Raw genomic sequence first — 20,790 nt, forward strand, 5'->3', positions numbered from 1 at the left:
AGGAAAGCGGGGGGTAGATGATATCGAGGGTAATGATTTGGATGATTATCCATTGGACTTGCTTAACGAAGCACAGGAGGAATTTCTTAATGATCCTGAGAAATTCGATAATTTTCTTAGTGATGCTGATAAACCTCTGTTCGATGGTTGTAAAAAACTAAGATTACCAACAATGGTAAAGTTTTACAACATAAAAGCAGAAAATGGAGTGAGCGATAAATGTTTTACTCAATTTTTAGCTGCTTTTAAAGATATCTTACCATTTGCCAACTGCTTTCCGAATCTACTTATGAAGTGAAAAAAACGTTAAATTCTATAGGATTGAAGTATGAAAAAATTCATGCATGTCCGAACGATTGCATTTTATATCGTAAGGAATATGCAGACATGAATTATTGCCCGACTTGCGGTTTATCCCGCCATAAAGTAAACAAGAGTAAGGAGAATAGGAAACTTATCCCCCAAAAAGTGATGTGGTACATGCCTTTGATTCCGCGACTGAAACGATTATATCGTAGTGCAGAACATTCTGAAAATTTGATTTGGCATGAGACCAAGAGAGTGAAAGATGGAAAACTTAGACATCCCGCATTCCCAAGCTTGGAAAAAGTGAACTACATAAACCACGAATTCAAATCGAACCAAGACACATTCGTCTCGGTACGTACGCGGATGGAGTAAATCCACATAGATCTCTAAGTAGTCGTCATAGTTCATGGCCCGTCTTCCTAGTTATGTACAATCTTCCTCCCTGGTTAGTGATGAAGAGGAAATTTAACATGCTTTCTTTAATGATATCAGGCCCGCAACAACTCCGGACATAATATCGATGTATATTTGGAACCATTGATTGACGATTTAATAGAATTGTATGAGAACGGGGTTCGTGTCTATGATGGTTTTAAAAAGAATTTTTAATCTGAAAGCCGTGTTGTTGTGGACCGTCGTTGATTTCCCGCTTATAGTAATTTATCAGCTTAAGCACAAAAGGTTACGAAGGTTGTCCGATTTGTTGCACTAACACATCGGCTCGTCGCTTGGCAAATGGACACAAGATGTGTTATATGGGTCACAGACGGTACTTGCCTGCAAATCATCCTGATAGACGGAAGAAGAAAGCATTCGATGGTACTGAAGAGGGTGATATGGCTCCTTTGCCACTGTCTGGGGAACAAATTCTCCAACAAGTTCAACTTGTAGATTTTAAGTATGGAAAGACGCAAAAAAATAAAAAAACTAATGGTTGTTTTCAAAGAAAGTCAATCTTCTTTCGTCTTCCATATTGGAAAAGTCTACTAGTTCGACATTGTTTGGATGTCATGCATATTGAAAAAAATGTGTGTGAGAGTATTATTGGTACCTTACTTGATATTCCCGGCAAAACTAAGGACGGTCTAAATAGTCTTTTAGATCTCGTTGAAATGGGTATACGACAATCTCTGGCACCTGAGAAGAAAGGTGAACGTTTATATTTGCCTCCTGCTTGTTTCACTTTATCCAAAAAAGAGAAACAAACAGTTTGCAAATCACTTGCAAATATGAAAGTACCCGATGGTTACTCGTCTAACATCAAAAACTTGGTGAATGAGACTGAATTGAAACTAATGGGTCTGAAATCACATGATTGTCATGCGTTAATGCAACATCTACTTCCAATTGCCATTAGATCAGTCTTGCCAAAAAATGTTCGAGAGTGTTTGACACATGTTTGCATTTTCTTTAATAGGCTGTGCGGGAAGGAATTAGAATTGGATAAGTTAGATGCATTACATGAACATGTAGTCAAAACATTGTGCAACCTGGAAAAGTTTTTTCCGCCATCTTTTTTCGACATCATGATCCATTTAATGGTTCATCTAGTGAGAGAAGCAAGGCTGTGTGGGCCGGTGTGGGCGAGATGGATGTATCCATTTGAAAGAAATATGAAGGTACTTAAAAGTTATGTGCGTAACCACTATCGGCCAGAAGCATGTATGGTTGAGTGCTACATATCTGAAGAGGCTGTGGAATTTTGTTCAGAGTACATGGCTGGAGTTGAGGCAATAGGAATTAGCAAACCAAGAACTGACCCAGATGATGTTGATAGAGGATTAAGGGGCAAAGGGACAATGGTGACAGTGTCCAAGCTTGAACTAGATCAAGCTCAATTAGTCGTGATGAACAATAACGCAGAGGTTCAACCATATATAACGTAAGTACCTTTTGTTTGATTAACATTACTTAAGTCACGATGAACAATAACTTGATTTATCTTACTTGTTTTACAGTGACCATATGGAGCTGTTACAATCAATGGTTCCAAGAAATCAAAAAAATAAACAAAAATGGGTTGCAGACCAACATCGTCAAACTTTCATTGGGTGGTTAAGGAATACCATTATAGCAAAGTTGAACGAACCGAATCATGGAGTATCTGATGTGTTGAGTCGTATTGCCCTTGGACCAACTTTTGCGGTTGCAAAGCATGAAGCGTACATTGTCGGCAGATGTCGAAGTTAATGATAAAGGTCAATACTGTGGAAAAAGCTACGCGAAGCTCGTATCCACTCTGGGAGTCAGATGTCGGCAGACAATAGGGTTGGCTTATAAAAATTGGAAAGAAGTCAACCAGACTCTGAAAAATAAAGTTTGGAAAGACATTCAGGTAAGCTATTATTTGTTAGAATTTTGATTTGTTTTTCTATTACTCCAAATGTTGACTCTAACCGTGTTTGTTTTCCTTCAAAATAGACGGGGTTCATTGTGCCGGACACCTTCAAACATGATTGTCTCATCCTAGCTGGGAAGTTAATGAAAGACTTCAAGAATAGGATGACAAAAGACATCATAATGCCCGCGTTGAAAGAGAATGATCTGGGACGACTGGCACAAGTCCCTGAAAAGCACCCGGAGATCGACGCTGCTGATTGGTGCAAATTTGTTGAAAGTAGACTAACTCCTGAATTTCTGGTACGCTAATTATATTAACACTAAGATAAACTCTTAAATACAAGTACATGTATCTAATGTATTTTTTTGGCATTGTAGGAATTGAGTAAGGTGCAACGTGAACGTTCCTCAAAAATTCAATCCAGACATCGAAGTGGTCGGAGTGGGATGGTGAACGTACGGGAAGCTGTGGTAAGTAATACTAAAAATTTAATGTGCTATAATGTGCTATACAATTTAATTGGTACTCATTTCATTGTTATAACGTTATGTAGAAAAAGGACCTCGAAGTTGCAGATCCTCCCCGCCACCGTGTTTGGATTAAATCTCGCACCAAGAGTAGAAAACTTGTCACTGATTACGACAAGGAAATTGCCGAGAAGATAGTAAGTATATATTAATTCATATACTAATTGCTTGAATATATAATTCAATTAGAGTTAGTGTATATAATTCATATACTAATTGCTTGAATATATGCGTGCATTAGGCTCAATTAGAGGAGAAGCTTAGTCAGGGACAAATTCAGGTCCAGGGCCAAAACGATATCCTCACGCAGGCGCTCGGGACACCAGAGCATCCTGGACGTGTCGTGGCCGCCGGGTATGCTATTACTTCAAATGTTATTTATTTAGTTACACAAATGAAATCGTTGCTAATTTGCATTTTATGATTTGTAGGTTCCCGACTGTGGCATCTCAACTGTTCGGCAGGAAGAAAAGGGAAGTGTCTGATGTTGTGGCTCGGCAAGCGAAGGAGATTGAACAATTAAAAGCCGAAGTCCAATCCCTTAAGCAGCAGAGGAACGCTGCCGAACAAGAGGAAGAAGGAGAGGTGGCTGGTGAGGCGTATGTTCCACAACCATACGCTCCTCAGGATGAGGTACAACCACAAATTTATGCTGAGGAGTTCATTTCCCTCAACGACCAAGGTATCCTATACAATTTTGATGACCATGCGGCCCTTAATCAGCAAGTACATCTCTGCTCTGACAACATCGACAATATTGTGGCCCGAGGGTATTTGTACGAGCATGTGGGTGAGATCAAAGTACACTGCAAGGATTACGATGATTCACATGCTCGGATCATGGTTTCGGAAATCCTGCAAGAGGACGCTGAAATCCCAGTCCCACTTGAAGAGTTCAGATATGTTAGGGACGTGTACCAGATGTTCCTTCCTTGGCCTAAACACTTAATTTTAACAACCGAGGTAACTTCTCAACTGAAATTAATTATTAATGATTAGTGGAGTTTGAATATCTTCAATATTCATCCGTAGTGAAGTAGGTTCGCGAATATATGTCTTTGCGGTGGGATGGATGAACAAACTACTGTTATATATGTGTTATTTGTCGTTATACAGCCATGTTCAAAATTTTTGGGATCATTCAATTACAACCGTTATGCTGCCGAAATTTCGGTAGAAATTAGATAAAATTTGATATATATATATTATGTTCTGTTTTGTTTAGGGTCCACTCGCTCAACCGCCCTCAAGACGTGATGCGTCAAAGGGGAAAGCTCCGATGCTTTCTCCACAAAGCCGTGGTGCACGGGAAGATGAGTTGTTCACGGAAGAGAAGATGGCGTTGATCCCTAATTCGCTGAAATGGATGATTCATGAATTCCTAAGGCTCAAAGATAAACGTGATATAATCACAATTTCTGTCCCCCGAGGATTCATTGCACCGCGTACCCAGATCATTTTATCTGGAGAGGATTTGCGAGCGAGTTGCTACGTGTAACTACATCGGCAACTGTGGAATGCCGTTTGGAATGATGTATACTCTTCTTTAATCTAATTAACCTTATATCAAATTATAGTTAAATTATTATAAGGCAATAACACTTTTTTTTGGCAGCACATATGGGAGAAAGCATCAACGGTACGAGAAAAATTTTCAAGTTTTACGACCCAGAGCTTCTCACAAAGGCATGGGATCGGCCGATGAAGAACAGAGTCAGTCTTTTGACGATGCGGCAAGACGATTGGCTAATTGGTTATCATTAATGAACAGCAACCACCAAATGTTCTTTATTCCTTGGAATATCGGGTAAACTTTATTAAATTCTTTAGTGCTAATTGTTCATTTCTATATTATGTCTTCAAATTATTTTTATACTATCTTACTTATATTCCAATATAATTTTCTAGGATGCATTGGACGCTAGTGGTGGTTGCGCCAAAGAAAATTATCCATTTAAACCCTCTAAAAGGCCGCCCAATTCCCGAAGAAATAGAACAAATGATCGGAAGGTAATTATTTAATGACTTCTTATGTAACGAATTTAAATTAACTAACGAATTGAAATGCTAATATAATTTTTCCAAACAGGGCATTCATGTATATAGGGGACGCACATCAGTATCTTGGCCCGTGGCAAGGAATTGCACAAGCAAACTGTCCAAGACAACCTAAAAGCCAAGAATGCGGTTTTTATGTTTTGAAATATATGACTGACATCGTCGCACGTGCCAACCCCAACCGTTACATAGAAGATCAAAAAGCTGTAAGTTTTAATTATTGATCATAGTATATAAATTTTATAATAACAAATATATAATATACATATACATAAACTAATATAAATTTTTAATTTTTTTAACAGTTTGGGGGTAAAGAAGCAATACGATCCAAAAACAGAAATTTTACCACTACAGCGAAAGTGGATCGAACAATTGATGGCGGTGATTCACGGTGACGATTGAGGTTCAAAGGTCGAAGAATTTTTCTTCATTATGTAATTTTTATAGATTAACTTGTAATTAGATTTATTAACTTATTAATATTTTTAACTAATTTTACATGTTTGTGTAATATTTAATTATTTTTATGAAATCAAATTATGTTTTTACCCAAATTTAATTACTATTTAATTTAAAATGTAATTAATATATAATTAAATTAAATAAATATGTAATTTAAAATTTAAATAAATATGTAATTTAAATTAAATAAATATGTATATAAATTAATAAATATAAAATTAAAATAATATAATTAAATTAAAAAAAATGAAAAAAACTGAAATCTGAGGAGTTTTGGCGTCGGTTCCTACGCCACATATGGCGTCGGTTATTGGCTAGGAACCGACGCCATATGTACCCCTATGGCGTCGGTTCCTAGCTAAGAACCGACGCCATAGGGGTATATATGGCGTCGGTTCAAATAAACCCTTTAGCGTCGCCCTGATAGGCGTCGGTAGCGAATTTCGCGAAAACCGACGCCTAAAGGGCTTAAAAACCGCCTCTAAAGGGTGTTTTTGTAGTAGTGATAATATTAAAATTAATAATATTCAATGTAATGATAATTATTGAAATTTAAAAGCATAATAGTCATTTAAATAAAAACAAAAATTACTATTATATTTTGTAATAGTAATTAAAAAAAATTATTATTCGTTCTAAATTTATCTTCGCGAAAATACTAAACTATCAAAACATTCAAATTTAATTTAAAATAATATTTAAAATTTAACTAATTCTAAATATCAAAATTTAAAAATAATTTTTAATAAAAAATAAACAATATGAACAAATTTATTATTAATTGCAACACTTTAGGTGAATTAATTATATTTAGGTTTAACTAACTTGATAGATGCCGACCCTTTACGTGACAATATCTAATAATTTATTTTTTTTTAAAAAAAAAAAAGTCACCGAATAATTTCTCATAAACTAAAAATTCTGTTATATAGCCACAATTTATATAGAATAGATATTTTTAGTGACTTGTCCATGCCAGCAAAACAAATTAATGGAACTGTGTTTACCTTTTTCACTATTTCTCGTATACTATTTTTCACTATTTCTGTTGTGTTTTGCATGAACCCCATCATTGACATCGAGTCTGGAGCTCTATTACTCCATTAAAGAACAAGTCATGAGCTGTTCTAATCAATCTGAAGGGGATTTGAGCTGAGAATCAAGGTAGTTGATTCAGATTTTCAAGGGAACTTGAAACACCAATATTATAAAATTGGGCTTTAGAAGCAATTTTTCGAACATATAGCGTTAGTTTTGAAGAAATTCACGACCGTTGTTGTTCTAAGGGTCGCTAACCCGTAGCCTTGAAGAACTCTATGGCGACGATTATTATGTAATAAGCGCTGTCACATAAGGCCCCTATGACAACATGTTATTTCATAGGAGTCTCCTATGACTTTTTTTCAGCTTTACCATTTTGTGTAATAACCAATTTTTAAAATTTTTATTTAAAATCTAAGTTTTATTTTTGCACTTTTAAAAGTTTTTTTTTTTTTTTTTTGCATTTTTACCGAATTCCGCACAGAAACCTTTATAGCAACTAACAACTAACGGAGCAACCTAAATCACTATCAAAATCCGTATATAGCAACCCACATAGAAACTACTGGAGCAACCCTAACCGTAAATTTTTTTTAAAAAAAAGACTACTACAAACAAAGGCCTTTAATCCCAGTTTTTAAGGCCTTTTATCCTGGTTTTCGTTAAAATGAAAAATAGGATATATGCCTGCAGTGGAATAAAAAGTCTTTGAAAAAATCGGGATAAAAGGTACCATCCCAGTTTTTATAAAAAAAACTGGGATAAGAGGTCTTAAAAGACGTGACCTTTTATCCAATGTAGGTGTTTCACATTTTTTTAAAAAAAAATTATTACATTTCATTCATTTTTTTTTTGCAATAATTAATAAATCTAATTTTTATATTTATAATTATATTGAATATGTATAAAAACTTTAACTAAAAAATAAATAATTAAAATAATTTTTAAAAACAACAATACTAATTAGTGACTTGAATTAATAAATAATATTTTACATTGTATGCAAATCTCTAAAATACTACACATAATAAATCACTACAATAATTTGGATTAATACCAGCGGACACAATACCGGTAGGCCACATCTGCCCCTAATAATGGGATTAATACCGGCGGATGTGGGGGCCCGCCGGTATTATTGTGTATTTCTGTATTATTTTTTAAAAATAAATATAAAACTCATTAGCGGCGGGCATTTATTAATACTGCCGGATAGCTCGCCGCTAATAGGGCAGGGATATTAAGTGCAGAAAAAATCTCGCCTATCCCATTCAAAACTCATTAGCGGCAGACCAATACCGGTGAAGAGTTGCTAGCTTTAGAATGTGGGTCATATCACTTAGTAACATATTATGAAGGGGTTGTAGTGAACGGTGTTCGTTACATGGTAGCTGAACGTGATAAGAAGCGTACTACACAAAATCGCGGTGTCTCTACGGTGGGAATAAAAGGATTTAATTATTTTGGAACGCTGATGATGTTAACTTTTTCTGGTGTGTATTCAGTGACATTATTTCGGTGTAAATGGTTTATACCAATCCACGGAGGAAGAAAACAATCATTGAGAATAATATCATTAGCATCAATGTTAGTGGTGAATGGTACAAAGATGACCCATTTATACTTGCTACCCAACCTAAGCAAGTATTTTACCTCGATGATTTGCTTAGAGGTAGACATTGGAAAATAGTCGAGAATGTAAACCATCTACTAATAGCACACCCCTGGAGATGAACACGGAAGGAGCTTGTCACGAGACAAAAGCTCAACAAGCCAACTGAGGCAACTCGAGCCTACCCACCATGATGGGATTTGGCTGAGGGAAGCATTGTTGGAACTTATTTTATCAGGATCTACATTACTAACATGTATGTAATATTATAAATTATAATCTAACATCCTAAGTATGAATTTCTTAAAACAATAAAATAAACACATATAATGTTATAGAAAACCTTATATTGGTGGCAGCGAAATATAATTCTCTTTCCGTTTAGATCTCTAACCCTTGATCCTTTGTCGCAGAGTATGATCAAGATCTAAACCTCGATCTCCTTCTGTTGTTGGAATTCTTCACAATCTTCCACAAAGGCCTAAGTGTTGGCTTGAATCGTGTGGGAAATCACTCAACTCACTATAGGGCATTCGGAAATTAGAAGATGAAAAGAGGAGAATTTCGAATATATAAGAGGCTCTCTTTATTTTCTAGGTTGTCTGACAAAGTAGTTTGATAAAAGCTTATGTTAGAAAATAAGAGGCATCTCTTTCTATTTATAGGATTTCATCTAGGTTAAGATTTGAATTATATGGAATTAAAAAAGATAAAATAATGACTTAATTTAAACCTTGTTGGCCGAACCTTATGTGTGTTCGACAGATTTTAATTTTTCCATTTTATTTAATAACTTATCTTTTCTTTCACAAAAGTCATATTTCAATTCTAATCCTATAAATATCAAATCTATTTATTTAATAATTATAATTAATTATAAAATAAAATTGAATTTAACTTATTTCTTAATTATACCTTACAAAGTCTCTCAATTTACAAATAAACCCTAAATCCTCTATTTCCTATTAAGCCCTTGTTTAGTGAAAATTCATAAACAAGATATAGTCTTATTTAGAACTCTAATTAATTAATTAAAACAAATTAATTGAGTCTACAAGACAATATTATCTCTGACAATTTGGGACCACGGGCCTATGTAACCAAGCTCCCAATAAGTAGATCTAAAATTTACCAAGTAAATTTTCTATCTTATTAACTCACTCCACTATAAATTTGAAATTGCACTCCTAATTACATAAAACGCTCTATGTGTTCCAAATATAGATACGCTATGAATTATCCTTTGTTTTAATCCAAATAATCAAAAATTTTCTATAAATGATCTACATAAAGTAGGGATAAATTTATCATTCTACCCTTCGATGTATTTTATCCTTAAAACACTTAGTTTCTTAAAAATGATATTTCAGTAAACTAATATAATTATTGAAATAAGAGCTTTTCTATTTATGTCTATTAAGCCATGCTCAAAAGAAATCATTATTTCACTTCTATATATAGTTATAAAAGCTATAGATTCCATATCTATTATTAGCTCTCTCACTCAATTGTACAACCATGTTCCTAAGATATAAGTATTGGGAAGATCCATTTTGTCAACTTTAACGAACAAGTCAAAGAACACAAATAATATAGTTAAGCTAGAAGCTAACCATCTCAATATTAAGATCTATTGATCTAAGATCAACTAATTGATATTAACATAGAAATATATAACGATAAGTTTATGATATCTATTCCACTGTCAATATCAGTCCAGTCTAATTTATACTCTAACATTCAATACTAGTATACTTTACTAATGCCCTGAAAAGGACATACCACTTATACAAGTGTAAGTAAACTTTATCGCTAATTATCACGTCAGTGTAAATTTAGTGCACTGATAAATCAATGGACTAAAGACTTTAAAACATATTATCACAATTACTTTCTACTGTGATGACATCACTGTAATTGTGAATAACTATATGTTCATGATTTAATAGAATTTATACATTAAACATATAATTATGAAATTAATCATGTAAACCATGCAACATAAAATAATTTCCAATCTTTTATTAATTAGCAAATCTAATTATATTGAAATGGGTTTTATTTAAGGCATAAAATCCTAACAAACGCTCACTTGCTAACGAAAAGAATGCCAAAGAATGTCAAAATAGAAAAGATTGGCCAAAATGGAAAGCAGCAATTCAATTACAATAGAATTCACTTGCTAAGCGTAAAGTATTTGGACCTATAGCCTAAACACCTAAAGATGTGAAACTCGTTGGATACAAATGGGCATGTACGTAAAAGAAATGAGAAAAATGAAGTTGTGAGATACAAAGCAAGACTTGTAGCACAAGGTCTTTCTCAAAGACTGGGTATTGATTATGAAGAGACATATTCACCTGTGGTGGATGCAATAACTTTTAGATATTTGGTTAGCCTGGTTGTGAGTGAAAAACTTGATATGCGATTAATGGATGTAGTCACAGCTTATTTATATGGATCACTATATAGTGATATTTAGATGAAGATCCTTGAAGGATTTAAGATGCCTGATGCATATAATTTAAGCAATCGTGAAATGTGCTCAATTAAATTACAAAGATCATTGTATGGATTAAAATAATCAGGAGGCATGTGGTACAATCAACTTAGTGAATATTTATTAAAGGAAGGATATACAAATGATTCTATTTGCCCATATATTTTTATAAAAAGTTCAAGTTCTGAGTTTGTTATCATTGTTGTTTATATTGATGATTTGAATATTATTGGAACTCCTGAAAAAATTTTAGAAGCTGTGGAATATTTAAAGAAAGAGTTCGAAATGAAAGATTTAGGAAAAACAAAATTTTGTCTTGGTTTACAAATTGAGCATTTAAAATATGGAATTTGTATTCATTAGTCAACTTATACTGAAACGATTTTGAGACGATTTTATGTGGATAAATCACACCCATTAAGTAGCCCAATGGTAGTTAGATCACTTGATGTGAAAAAAGATCCTTTTTGACCTAGAGAAGAACACGAAGAGCGCATTTGTCCAGAAGTAGCATATATATCTTAGTACAATAGGAGCATTGATGTATCTTGCTAATTGTACATGACCTAATATAGCTTTCTATGTCAATTTGTTAACAAGATTCAATTTTGCTCCAACATATAGACATTGGAAAGGGATTAAGCACATACTTTGCTATCTCCAAGGTACTATTGATAAATGATTGTTCTATTCTAATAATTGTGGGTAACAACTTATTGGCTATGCAAATATAGGATATTTATCTGATCCACATAAAGCTAGATCTCAAACTGGATATTTGTTCACTTGCAGTGACACAGCTATATCCTGGAGGTCAACAAAGCAAACTCGTGTGGCTACTTCTTCAAATCATGTTGAGATACTTGTAATTCATGAGGCAAGTCGAGAATGTGTATGGTTAAGATACATGACACAACATATTTGAGGAATATGTGGATTAACATCCAATAAGGAAGTACCAAAAGTTCTCTATGAAGATAATGTTATTTGCATTGCTCAGCATAAAGGAGGGTACATTAAAGTAGATAGAACTACACACATTTCACCAAAATTCTTCTTTACACGCAATCTTCAAGAGAATGGTGATATTGATGTTCAATAAATTCGATCAAGTGATAATCATGTAGACTTATTCGCAAAGTCATTACCAACATCAACTTTAGAGAAGATGGTTTACAAGAATGGATTACGTTGATTAAAAGATCTCCATGAATGCCAAAAAGAGGGGGAGTAATTTTGATACTGTGCTCTTTTTTCTTTGACCGAGTTTCGTTCCACTGGATTTTCTCGACAAGATTTTTAATGAGGCAGTTATTATAGACATCAAAGTGAAAATAACATGAAATATTGGATTTTGTAAAAAAGTTACAAAAGTATGGCATTTATAGGTTTGCCACTCTTCTATAGCATTTTTTCACATTTAAGATTTTTTATGGTATTTGAGATGCCATATTTTTGTAAACCTATTATCCAAACCCATATTTCATGTTTTTGTTTCTAACTTAATTAGTTTTAGGGAAATTTACACCCTGTACTGATATTTCTCATTTTATTTCTTTTTTACTGTTACACGGCAATTATTATATTTTTACTGTGTATACTGTTTTTTTTTTTTTTTAAATTTTGTTCAAACCTATTTAATGTACTGATTGATGATTTTTATGTCCTTTCATGTCAAGTTTTTTTATTTAATATACTGATTGTTTTTTATTTTATTTTTTTTAAATTTAAATTTTAAGTCCAACATGTGGTCCCATTTTTTAAAATTTATATATGTGTTTTGGTGATTGATGACTTACATCACTTTTTTGACTATTTTTTTTAATTAAATTTGAAAAAGTGAAATACCCACCCACCCACCCACGTGATCTCCATTAATTCCAAGGCTTTACATATATTTTCTATTTCTCTCTCTATCTCTTTTTGTGGGTTGGTATCTATTAAAAATTTCTTGAGATTGGTGTCTTGCATAAAGAAAATTTATTGAGATTAGTGTCTAAGATGAAGACCATCAACTAAGGACTTTAGATAAAATCCTTTTTCCCACTCTTCACTATTTCAGAAATTTACAAAACTCACTCCTTTCATTTATTTTTTATTACTTGGGTTTTGAGAGAGAAAATCAAGATATATATACAGTAGAACCTCTATTCAAGAATACACTTGGGACCAAGTAAATTATATTCTAATTGAGAGGTTATAACTAAATAGAGTTACACTAGAAAAAAAAAATTAAAAAATTAAAAAATATCAATGTAATAATAATAACAATAAATAATCATTAATACTATATCGTAATAGAAATATTTTAGAGTAAATATAATTTCATACATGTATTATAATTTAAAATAAAATTATTAATTTTACATAAATAAATTTACAAAATACATGTATATATTTTATTAAGATGTAATTATTCTTATATAGAGGTATATTTTGTTAATACGAGACTTAGAAAATGTATAACTAATTACAATTTAGAGGTTATTCTTATTTATAACTGGCCCAAATCGGGACTTGATTTTTTTATAACAAATTAGAGGTTATTCTTGAATAGAGTATTCTTAAATAGAGGTTCTACTGTATAGAGAAAGTTTTTGTGGGTGTGTTTCAGAGAGAGAGATAGAAAAAACTTGAAACGAGAGTAGACTGATGAAGGAGTGTGGAGGCTCTCTTGGTGAAGAGAGTCCATCTCGTGAGAATATCTTCAAGAAGAACAATACAGAAGAAGAAGAAGAAGAAGAAGAAGAAGAAGAAGAAGAAGAAGAAGAACAGACAACTCAAACTTTCTAAGTAAAAAAATTCTCTTTTTTTCTTTATTTATTTTTTCTTTTTTGGGGTTGTAGTTTAGCTCTGGTTTTGTGAGTGGTGTTGTTGTATCGTTTGATAACTCTTATGACTTATTTTGTTATTGATTTATTATTGTTTTAATGTTGTTTTACTGTTGTTTTCTTTCAATTTTTATCACATTTTTCTAAATATTATTGTACTGCTCTATTTTTAATAGTAATAGAGAATAATGAAATTTGTATGTAAGTTATTTTCTTCAGTTCTCATATGCTCTAATATATGTTCAGTTTTCCTCTGTTGTTCTACTGTTGTTTTTTAGTTGTTCTGTTTCTTTTCATTTTTGTTGTCTTCTCTTGTATGTTCTTTTGTTGTACCCCAACTCCCTACATTTGCTGCATTTATTATGTTGTTTCTTTTCCCATCCAGCTTCAATCCTTTTTTTTGGTCTTCTAGATTTCACAACTTTAATAGAAGGTAAGACTATTACTGTCCATGATTATTTCATTCTGGTTACCTCAAATAAATATTCAGTAATTAGTTTAACTTGTGTAATTTAAAACCAATATTTGTTAAACATACAAAACAATAGTAGAACAACCCAAAAACAACATTAAAAAACCATGACAACCCCAATATTAATGGTTTTAATGTTTTTGCTTCATCTAAACGAATTTAATGGTTGTTTTCTGTCTGTTCTGGTGTTGTTGTAGTAGTTTTGTCTGCGGGTGTGGAAAAAAAAAGACCTCATTTTTTTATTTTTGATGTTTACAGTATAAAAGAAAAAAAAAGTCTCAAGGCAGTATAAAAGTTATTTTTGCCGTGTGGCAGTATTTTTGTAAAGAGTAAGTTAAAATCCAGTATTTTTGTAAGTTTCCCTTAGTTTTATTATTTTTTAGTTTATTTTACATTTACATTTTAAGGTTTCTTTCTATTTAGAAAATTTATACCAAATACAAACTTTTTTTTTTCAAGCATTGCATTTATAATTTGACAAAGAAATTTTTACATTTATACTTTTCTTAATTTTTTTTTTCTTTTATATATTAAAGCTTTAAAAAGCTTTTTTTTTCGTCTTTTTTATATATATATTTTTAGTCAATTTTGGCTCTCTTTTTTCTTTTCATTTTCTAAGTCAGTTGCTGACTTTTTTTTTTCTTTCTTTCTCTTATCTCTCTCTAATTTTCTTTTTTATTTTTCTTTCTAATTTCTCTTTGTGCCTCTCTGTTTTTTTTTTTTTTAATTTTTTTTCTCAAACTATTTTTTTTCTCTTTGTATATATAAAAATATATATAATAAGTGTACATTTTGTATCTCATTTTTTTTTACAGAAATTAAACTTGTTTTTTTTTATTTAAACTATTCTTTATTTATTTTTTTGTTTTTTTGCTAAAAACTAATTATTTATTAAAAATAGCAGAAAAAAAACCAGTTTCACCAACATCATCATGAAAAAAAAAAACAATATAAAACATCATAATCTAAAAAGAATACAAACTTTAAAAACTAGTTTCATGAACATTGAAAGAAACTAATAATTTCATTAAAAGAATAAAAAAAAAAAATTCATCAACAAGATAATGAAAAAAATTACAATCTAAAAACGATACTAACTTTAAAAACCAGTTTCATCAATATTAAAAGAAACTAATTATTTCATTAAAAGAGGCAAAAAAAAAAAATAGTTTCATCAGTAACATAATGAAAAATACACAATGCCTAATAACTAAATTTTTACAAACGATACTAAATTTAAAATCTAGTTTTGAACATATAAATTTTATATGAATACCTAATAACCAAACTTCTAATTTCGTTCTTTATTTTGGCATTTAATTTTTATTTGCTTGCTCAAAAAATAGAATTGATTTAAACATACATTATGTAGCAAATATAACAAAGAGAAACAGAAATTAAAATCAAAGAGAAAAAAAGAAACAAAGAAAATTAAAGAGACGAAAATGCAATAAAAACCATAAAAGAATAACAAAAAAAAAACAGTGGAATGTGAGAAACCAGTTAGTAAAACAGCCAAAATAAAAACAAACAAATAAAAACTAGTTTCTTGAAATAATCAAATAAAAAATTGAAACTTAAAACTCCATTATGAACAACAATAAAAAAAAAACCAGTTATGAAAACTAGTTACTTAAAAAAAACCAGTTATGAAAATAATAAAGCAATATGTGTGTCGGAAACTGATTATTTAAAATAAAATAAAAATTGTTGTTCAAATATCATACAATAATAAATCTGGTTTTATACAAACTAAAAAAATACAATAATATCATAAAAATGGAGCAACCCCGTTACAGAATAGTTAAAACCTGTGAAATCAGTTTTGACGCTATAAAAACCATAACAAAATATAAATATTAACTATAAAGTTAACTTAAACCAGTTTCATCAAATAATCAAATAAAAAAAATACACACACACAAAAATACTAATAACAAATATAATCAAAACAACACACCATGCATACCAATATTAAAAACAAAATATACGTGTAAGTTTCGAGCCTAGAAACAAAATAATAAAAAAGTAACTTAAAATAAAAAATTTGTAATAACATAATGAAACTATTTTTTTTTATTCTTTCAATGAAATTATTAGTTTATTTTAATGTTGATGAAACTGATTTTTAAAGCTTGTATTATTTTTAGATAATATTTTTTAAAATTGTTTTTTTTTTTCAGAATGATGTTGATGAAACTGGTTTTTTTTTCTGCTACTTTTAATGAAATAATTAGTTTTTAACAAAAAAACAAAGAAAAAAAACAAACAATAGTTTAAATAAAAAAAAAAAACAAGTTTAATTTCTGTAATAAAAAAAACAACATCTACAGTTGAGATTATTTTTTTTTATTTATTTTAGTATTTTTTTTTTTAAAAAGAAAAAATAAATAAAAAGAAACACAAATTTAAAGTTTTTTATGGCATTCCTCATGACTTTTTCTCATATTTGTAAGTTTTTTTTAAAAAAATGTCATATTTAGGGTAATTAAGTTTTTATGCCATATATATCAAAACATATCTTCATTTTCCCATATTTTTGTAAATAGCCTGACATCAAAAGGGAGTGTTATAAATATTAATAAACATATGGATGTCCAAATATTTTATTTGTTACCATTAATTGTAATTAATATTCATTTTTTCTTAGTTTCCTAATACTCTCATATGTGTATAAACAGGAGAACACCCATTGAAATAATATACTAAGAAAATTTTCATCCTTTTCTATTTTTTTCTCTAAATTATAATAATAGAATAAAATATTAATTTAAATTTTTAGTATATTTATTTTGATGTTTATTTTGTGCTATGTGATATTCTTAAAACACACTCTAATAAATAAATATTACGAATCTATTAATAATTAATAAAAAAATAAGTGATCCAATTAAAAAAAAACATAAAAATTTTTATCAAATAGAATACAAATTATTGAATTCTGAAATGTGTATGACGTAATATTAAGGTCAGCCCTGGGCACAGGCGAACTAGGCCCACACTTAGGGTCTACTCATTTTAGAGGTCCAAATTAAAAAAAAAACATTTTAATATATGTATTTAATAATTTTTAAAAATACCATTTATCTTTATAGTAAGGGTCCAAAAAAATAATTTTTGCCTACAACCTATTTCAACTCAGGGCCAACCCGCGTAATATACCCCCCAAAAAAAATGGAAGAGATAAAAGTGGAGGCTTTTGGTGAAGAATATTTTCTTGGAAATAAATAGGTCATACAATTTTGAAGAAGCCATTTACCATATTTGTCTAAGAAAAATTGACATTAACTTACCTTATAATTAGATGGAAGGTGATTTGTTGTTATTTCTATTTATTTATTGAATGGTAATAAGAATGAGCGGTGATTAAAAAACAAAATCTACTTTAAATCGTTTTGATAAATGAGTGTATAAAATAAGAGTATTATTTTTATTTAAATGGTTTAATATTAGAGAAATTATTTTGTAGATTTTTTTTTTTTAATTTACTGTTTGTGTTGCTATGCTAGTTTCTACGTAGATTGTTACGTGGATTTTAGCTGTAACTTTTGTATTTCTGTGAGAATTTTGGTAAAAATAAAAAATAAATTACTTTTAAAATGTTAAAATAAAAAAAATTCTTTTATATTAATTTTTTTAATTTATAAAGAGAAAGTTTTAATAGTTATTTATTTATTTATTAATTATTTGAATGTTTGTAATACTTATTTATAAAACCGATGATAATAAGTGGAATTATTTTATATACTGTTTTTTTTCATTTTTTTTTTTAAATTTGCAGTTTAGGTTTCTAAAATGGCTGCAGCACTAGTTGCAATAAGGGTTTCTATACGATTTTTTGCTGCGATTTAGATTATAGCGCTAGTTGCAATAAGAGTTTCTATATAGAATTCCATAAAAATACAAAAAAAATTATTTTAATCTGCAAAACTAAAAAAGCAGCTAATAATAATTATTTCAAGTAGCAGTTAGGTAGCAGAAAGGAAAAAAGAAAGAAACAATTACAAAAGTACATATATGTTTTCTACTTAAGAGTGAAATATGAAACAAATAGTTTACATTAACTTCGTTATAGTCCATTTATGTAAATTACATACCCTAGTCTATACAGTGTTACACACCTTCCAAACTGAAAAAAAGAAAAACAAAAAAACCTTTTAAGGAACTAAAAACAGAGATACTCTGTTCACAAGAGAACAGGTAGGAAATTATAGTAACAGTCTAACAGTAGATGTATCTAATCTCTAATGGTATAGCCACGTTTTGCGGCATATTTGACCACTTTATCTAACTCTTCCTCGTCAATAAAGCCATCTCGGTTCTTGTCAGCGCGGCGGAGGGCACGAAAGGCCCTCCAGCCGGGTGCAAAAGAGCCTAAACTCGCGAAAGCATTTCTGAGCTCTTGCTTGCTGAGACGACCGTCGCCGTTGGCGTCGCTCAGTCTAAACTTGCTTTTTAATTGCGTTTCGCTGTATGGGACTGCTTTGACACCGTTGGTCGCAATCACACAGCAGTTGCCTGCAATATTCTTCTGATAAACCGTAGGACCATACATCTGGCTTGAGTCTGTATGCAGTATGTTTTAACAAGGGAACAATATGAGTTGAACTAGTACTACTAATGTTCGTTTTCTTGTATATTTGTTTGATCAGCTTGGGGAACAGGGAACTAATGCTAAGGCCTTTATATATTGTGAATATGCATTTCTATATTTTATTATTTATTTATTTTAGACATGGAATCCTAAAAGTTAGGCCACTAGATATTAGGTAATAGATTATTACTCAAAAAAAAGACAAATATCAATAAAAAGAAAAAGAAAGGTTATAGATAATTATTGTACTCATATTCTTTGTAGCTACCTCTCATTTATAATAAATTCTAGGGTGGTGGTGGTGGAGGGCAGGGTAACATGGCTTCCTTTTGACACATATTCAAAGATCTTTCAACATCAGAAAAAGAGACATATTCACAATATATATGTTAAAGATTCTTACCTTGCGTGTTGATTTAGCAACTTTTTCAAATCCCTACTTTTAAAATGAGTAATGCACTGCATTATCTGTAGTTTATGATGTGGGTGTTCACAGATTGGTTTGGTCCGGATTTTTATAGTTTTTGAACCAAACCAGTATAACGGTTTTTTCAATATTAGAAACCAAACCAGACCAAAAAATTTCTCAAACCAAACCAAACCAAACTATTAAGAACGGTTTGGTTTGGTTCGAAACCACGGTTTATGTGGAATTGATAATTATTCATGTTTTTTTTAGTAATTGTACTATTTTTTCTAAGTTTTTAATTTTATTTTTCAAAATACATATATAACATGATAAGTAATAGATCTATAAGATATAAATAATGATATAAAAAACATTCTCAAAAGTCAAATATAACATAAAAATCTAAAATTCATCCAATAAAAAACTTGACACACAAAAAAGTTCTAAATTATACATATAGTCATATATAAAAAGTATATAAATTAATTATTTACTATAAACGGTCCGGTCCGGTTTAACCGTTAATTATTTATTACGAACCGCAACTGAACCATTACGACGTAAACGGTCCGGATTGACCAAACCACCAAAAACGGTTTCTCCGGTTACGGTTTACAATGGTTCGGATTGTAGTGGTTCGAATTTAAACCGCGATTTCCCAGTTTATATGAACAACCCTAGTTTATGAATATATGAATAGAGAAATCATATAATTCGATCTCATTGATTCGAAGTAATGAAAATGTTATTAAATGAATGCATTATCCATTAATTCGTAATGATCCTGTTTTGTAATTGATAATAACATTGATTGAATTATAAAATAGGATGATTTTAACACAGGTGATGGCGCCATGTATTTTGTCAGTGGATACGTAGAGCTTTATGTATATCGGGTGATAGAGATTTTTTTTTTTTTTGATGATTGGAGCCTCATAGAGCCACCAAGAAGAGAACAAACACCAAAAAACTACATCAGAACAGAACAAACATAAGAAATAAACACAGAAAACTACAACAAAACAGCAACACGAACTAAACCATAAAACTACACCAGCAAAGGGGCAAAAAAAAGCGCTACACTACACCAGAAAAAGAGGCACAGCCATTTGCTACTCCAACGAGCAGGGAGCTGTCAAAATTGGCCAAATCAAACAACCCGAAATTGTTGTTACGATTTGCCCATTGCGCCACAACATGGGCCACACCATTGCACAATCTTGATATCCAAACGGCCTCCCAAAGGTTAAGATTGCCAATTGAAGAAAGAGAGTTGTGAACTAGATCTTGGATGTTGTGGTGTAAGGATTTGATCTCATGGTACTTCCTCTTCACTGCGAACATCGCATTCGTTGAATCACATTCTTATAGTCTAGCTTACCTGCCATCTTTGCTCCATAACGAGCCACAATTTCCCCTGCCAAAGGATCATGGTAACCAATTCGAAAAGTATATATTTTTATGATAGCACCATCCTCATTTTAAAAAACCCCCCTGCCCCCGCTGTGTGAGACTCCCCTACTGCAACATCAGTGTTGCACATTAGCCACCCTGTAGTAGGCGGGAGCCAGTTGGGTTGAATAGAACCAGCTGGTTGATGGGCTTTAGCAAGTTCATTAAATCTACGATTG

At 31.1% G+C, this 20,790-nt stretch overlaps 3 protein-coding genes across 3 annotated transcripts; 2 read left to right on the forward strand and 1 right to left on the reverse strand.

Annotated features, from left to right (window-relative positions):
- The first annotated feature begins 987 nt into the window (after positions 1-987).
- LOC133034742 (uncharacterized) lies at positions 988-2,499 on the forward strand. Its single transcript, XM_061110127.1, has 2 exons — positions 988-2,191; positions 2,268-2,499. The coding sequence occupies exons 1-2, from the start codon at positions 1,056-1,058 to the stop codon at positions 2,497-2,499; spliced, it is 1,368 nt and encodes a 455-aa protein (XP_060966110.1). The 5' UTR covers positions 988-1,055.
- Positions 2,497-5,541, forward strand: LOC133034781 (uncharacterized). The gene is made up of 10 exons (XM_061110188.1): positions 2,497-2,644; positions 2,731-2,949; positions 3,028-3,120; positions 3,204-3,314; positions 3,419-3,531; positions 3,609-4,140; positions 4,403-4,671; positions 4,793-4,984; positions 5,086-5,187; positions 5,267-5,541. Exons 2-10 carry the CDS (start codon positions 2,791-2,793, stop codon positions 5,457-5,459), a joined length of 1,764 nt encoding a protein of 587 aa, XP_060966171.1. The 5' UTR covers positions 2,497-2,644; positions 2,731-2,790; the 3' UTR covers positions 5,460-5,541.
- A 12,852-nt stretch (positions 5,542-18,393) lies between these two features.
- On the reverse strand, positions 18,394-20,547 carry LOC133034811 (probable calcium-binding protein CML10). Its single transcript, XM_061110231.1, has 2 exons — positions 20,541-20,547; positions 18,394-18,722 (listed from the first exon to the last, which is right to left on the reverse strand). Exons 1-2 carry the CDS (start codon positions 20,545-20,547, stop codon positions 18,394-18,396), a joined length of 336 nt encoding a protein of 111 aa, XP_060966214.1.
- Between the last annotated feature and the right edge of the window lie 243 nt (positions 20,548-20,790).

This window comes from Cannabis sativa, chromosome 1 (genome assembly GCF_029168945.1).
Source record: "Cannabis sativa cultivar Pink pepper isolate KNU-18-1 chromosome 1, ASM2916894v1, whole genome shotgun sequence".
Lineage (NCBI taxonomy): Eukaryota > Viridiplantae > Streptophyta > Magnoliopsida > Rosales > Cannabaceae > Cannabis > Cannabis sativa.

Excerpts from the sequence above, each read along its gene's own strand:
- LOC133034742 (XM_061110127.1), top strand. The coding sequence starts at position 1,056 with ATGTGTTATATGGGTCACAGACGGTACTTGCCTGCAAATCATCCTGAT. Across the intron at positions 2,192-2,267 it reads GAGGTTCAACCATATATAAC|TGACCATATGGAGCTGTTAC; the intron begins GTAAGTACCTTT and ends CTTGTTTTACAG.
- LOC133034781 (XM_061110188.1), top strand. The coding sequence starts at position 2,791 with ATGAAAGACTTCAAGAATAGGATGACAAAAGACATCATAATGCCCGCG. Across the intron at positions 3,532-3,608 it reads GGACGTGTCGTGGCCGCCGG|GTTCCCGACTGTGGCATCTC; the intron begins GTATGCTATTAC and ends TATGATTTGTAG. Across the intron at positions 4,985-5,085 it reads TTTATTCCTTGGAATATCGG|GATGCATTGGACGCTAGTGG; the intron begins GTAAACTTTATT and ends ATAATTTTCTAG.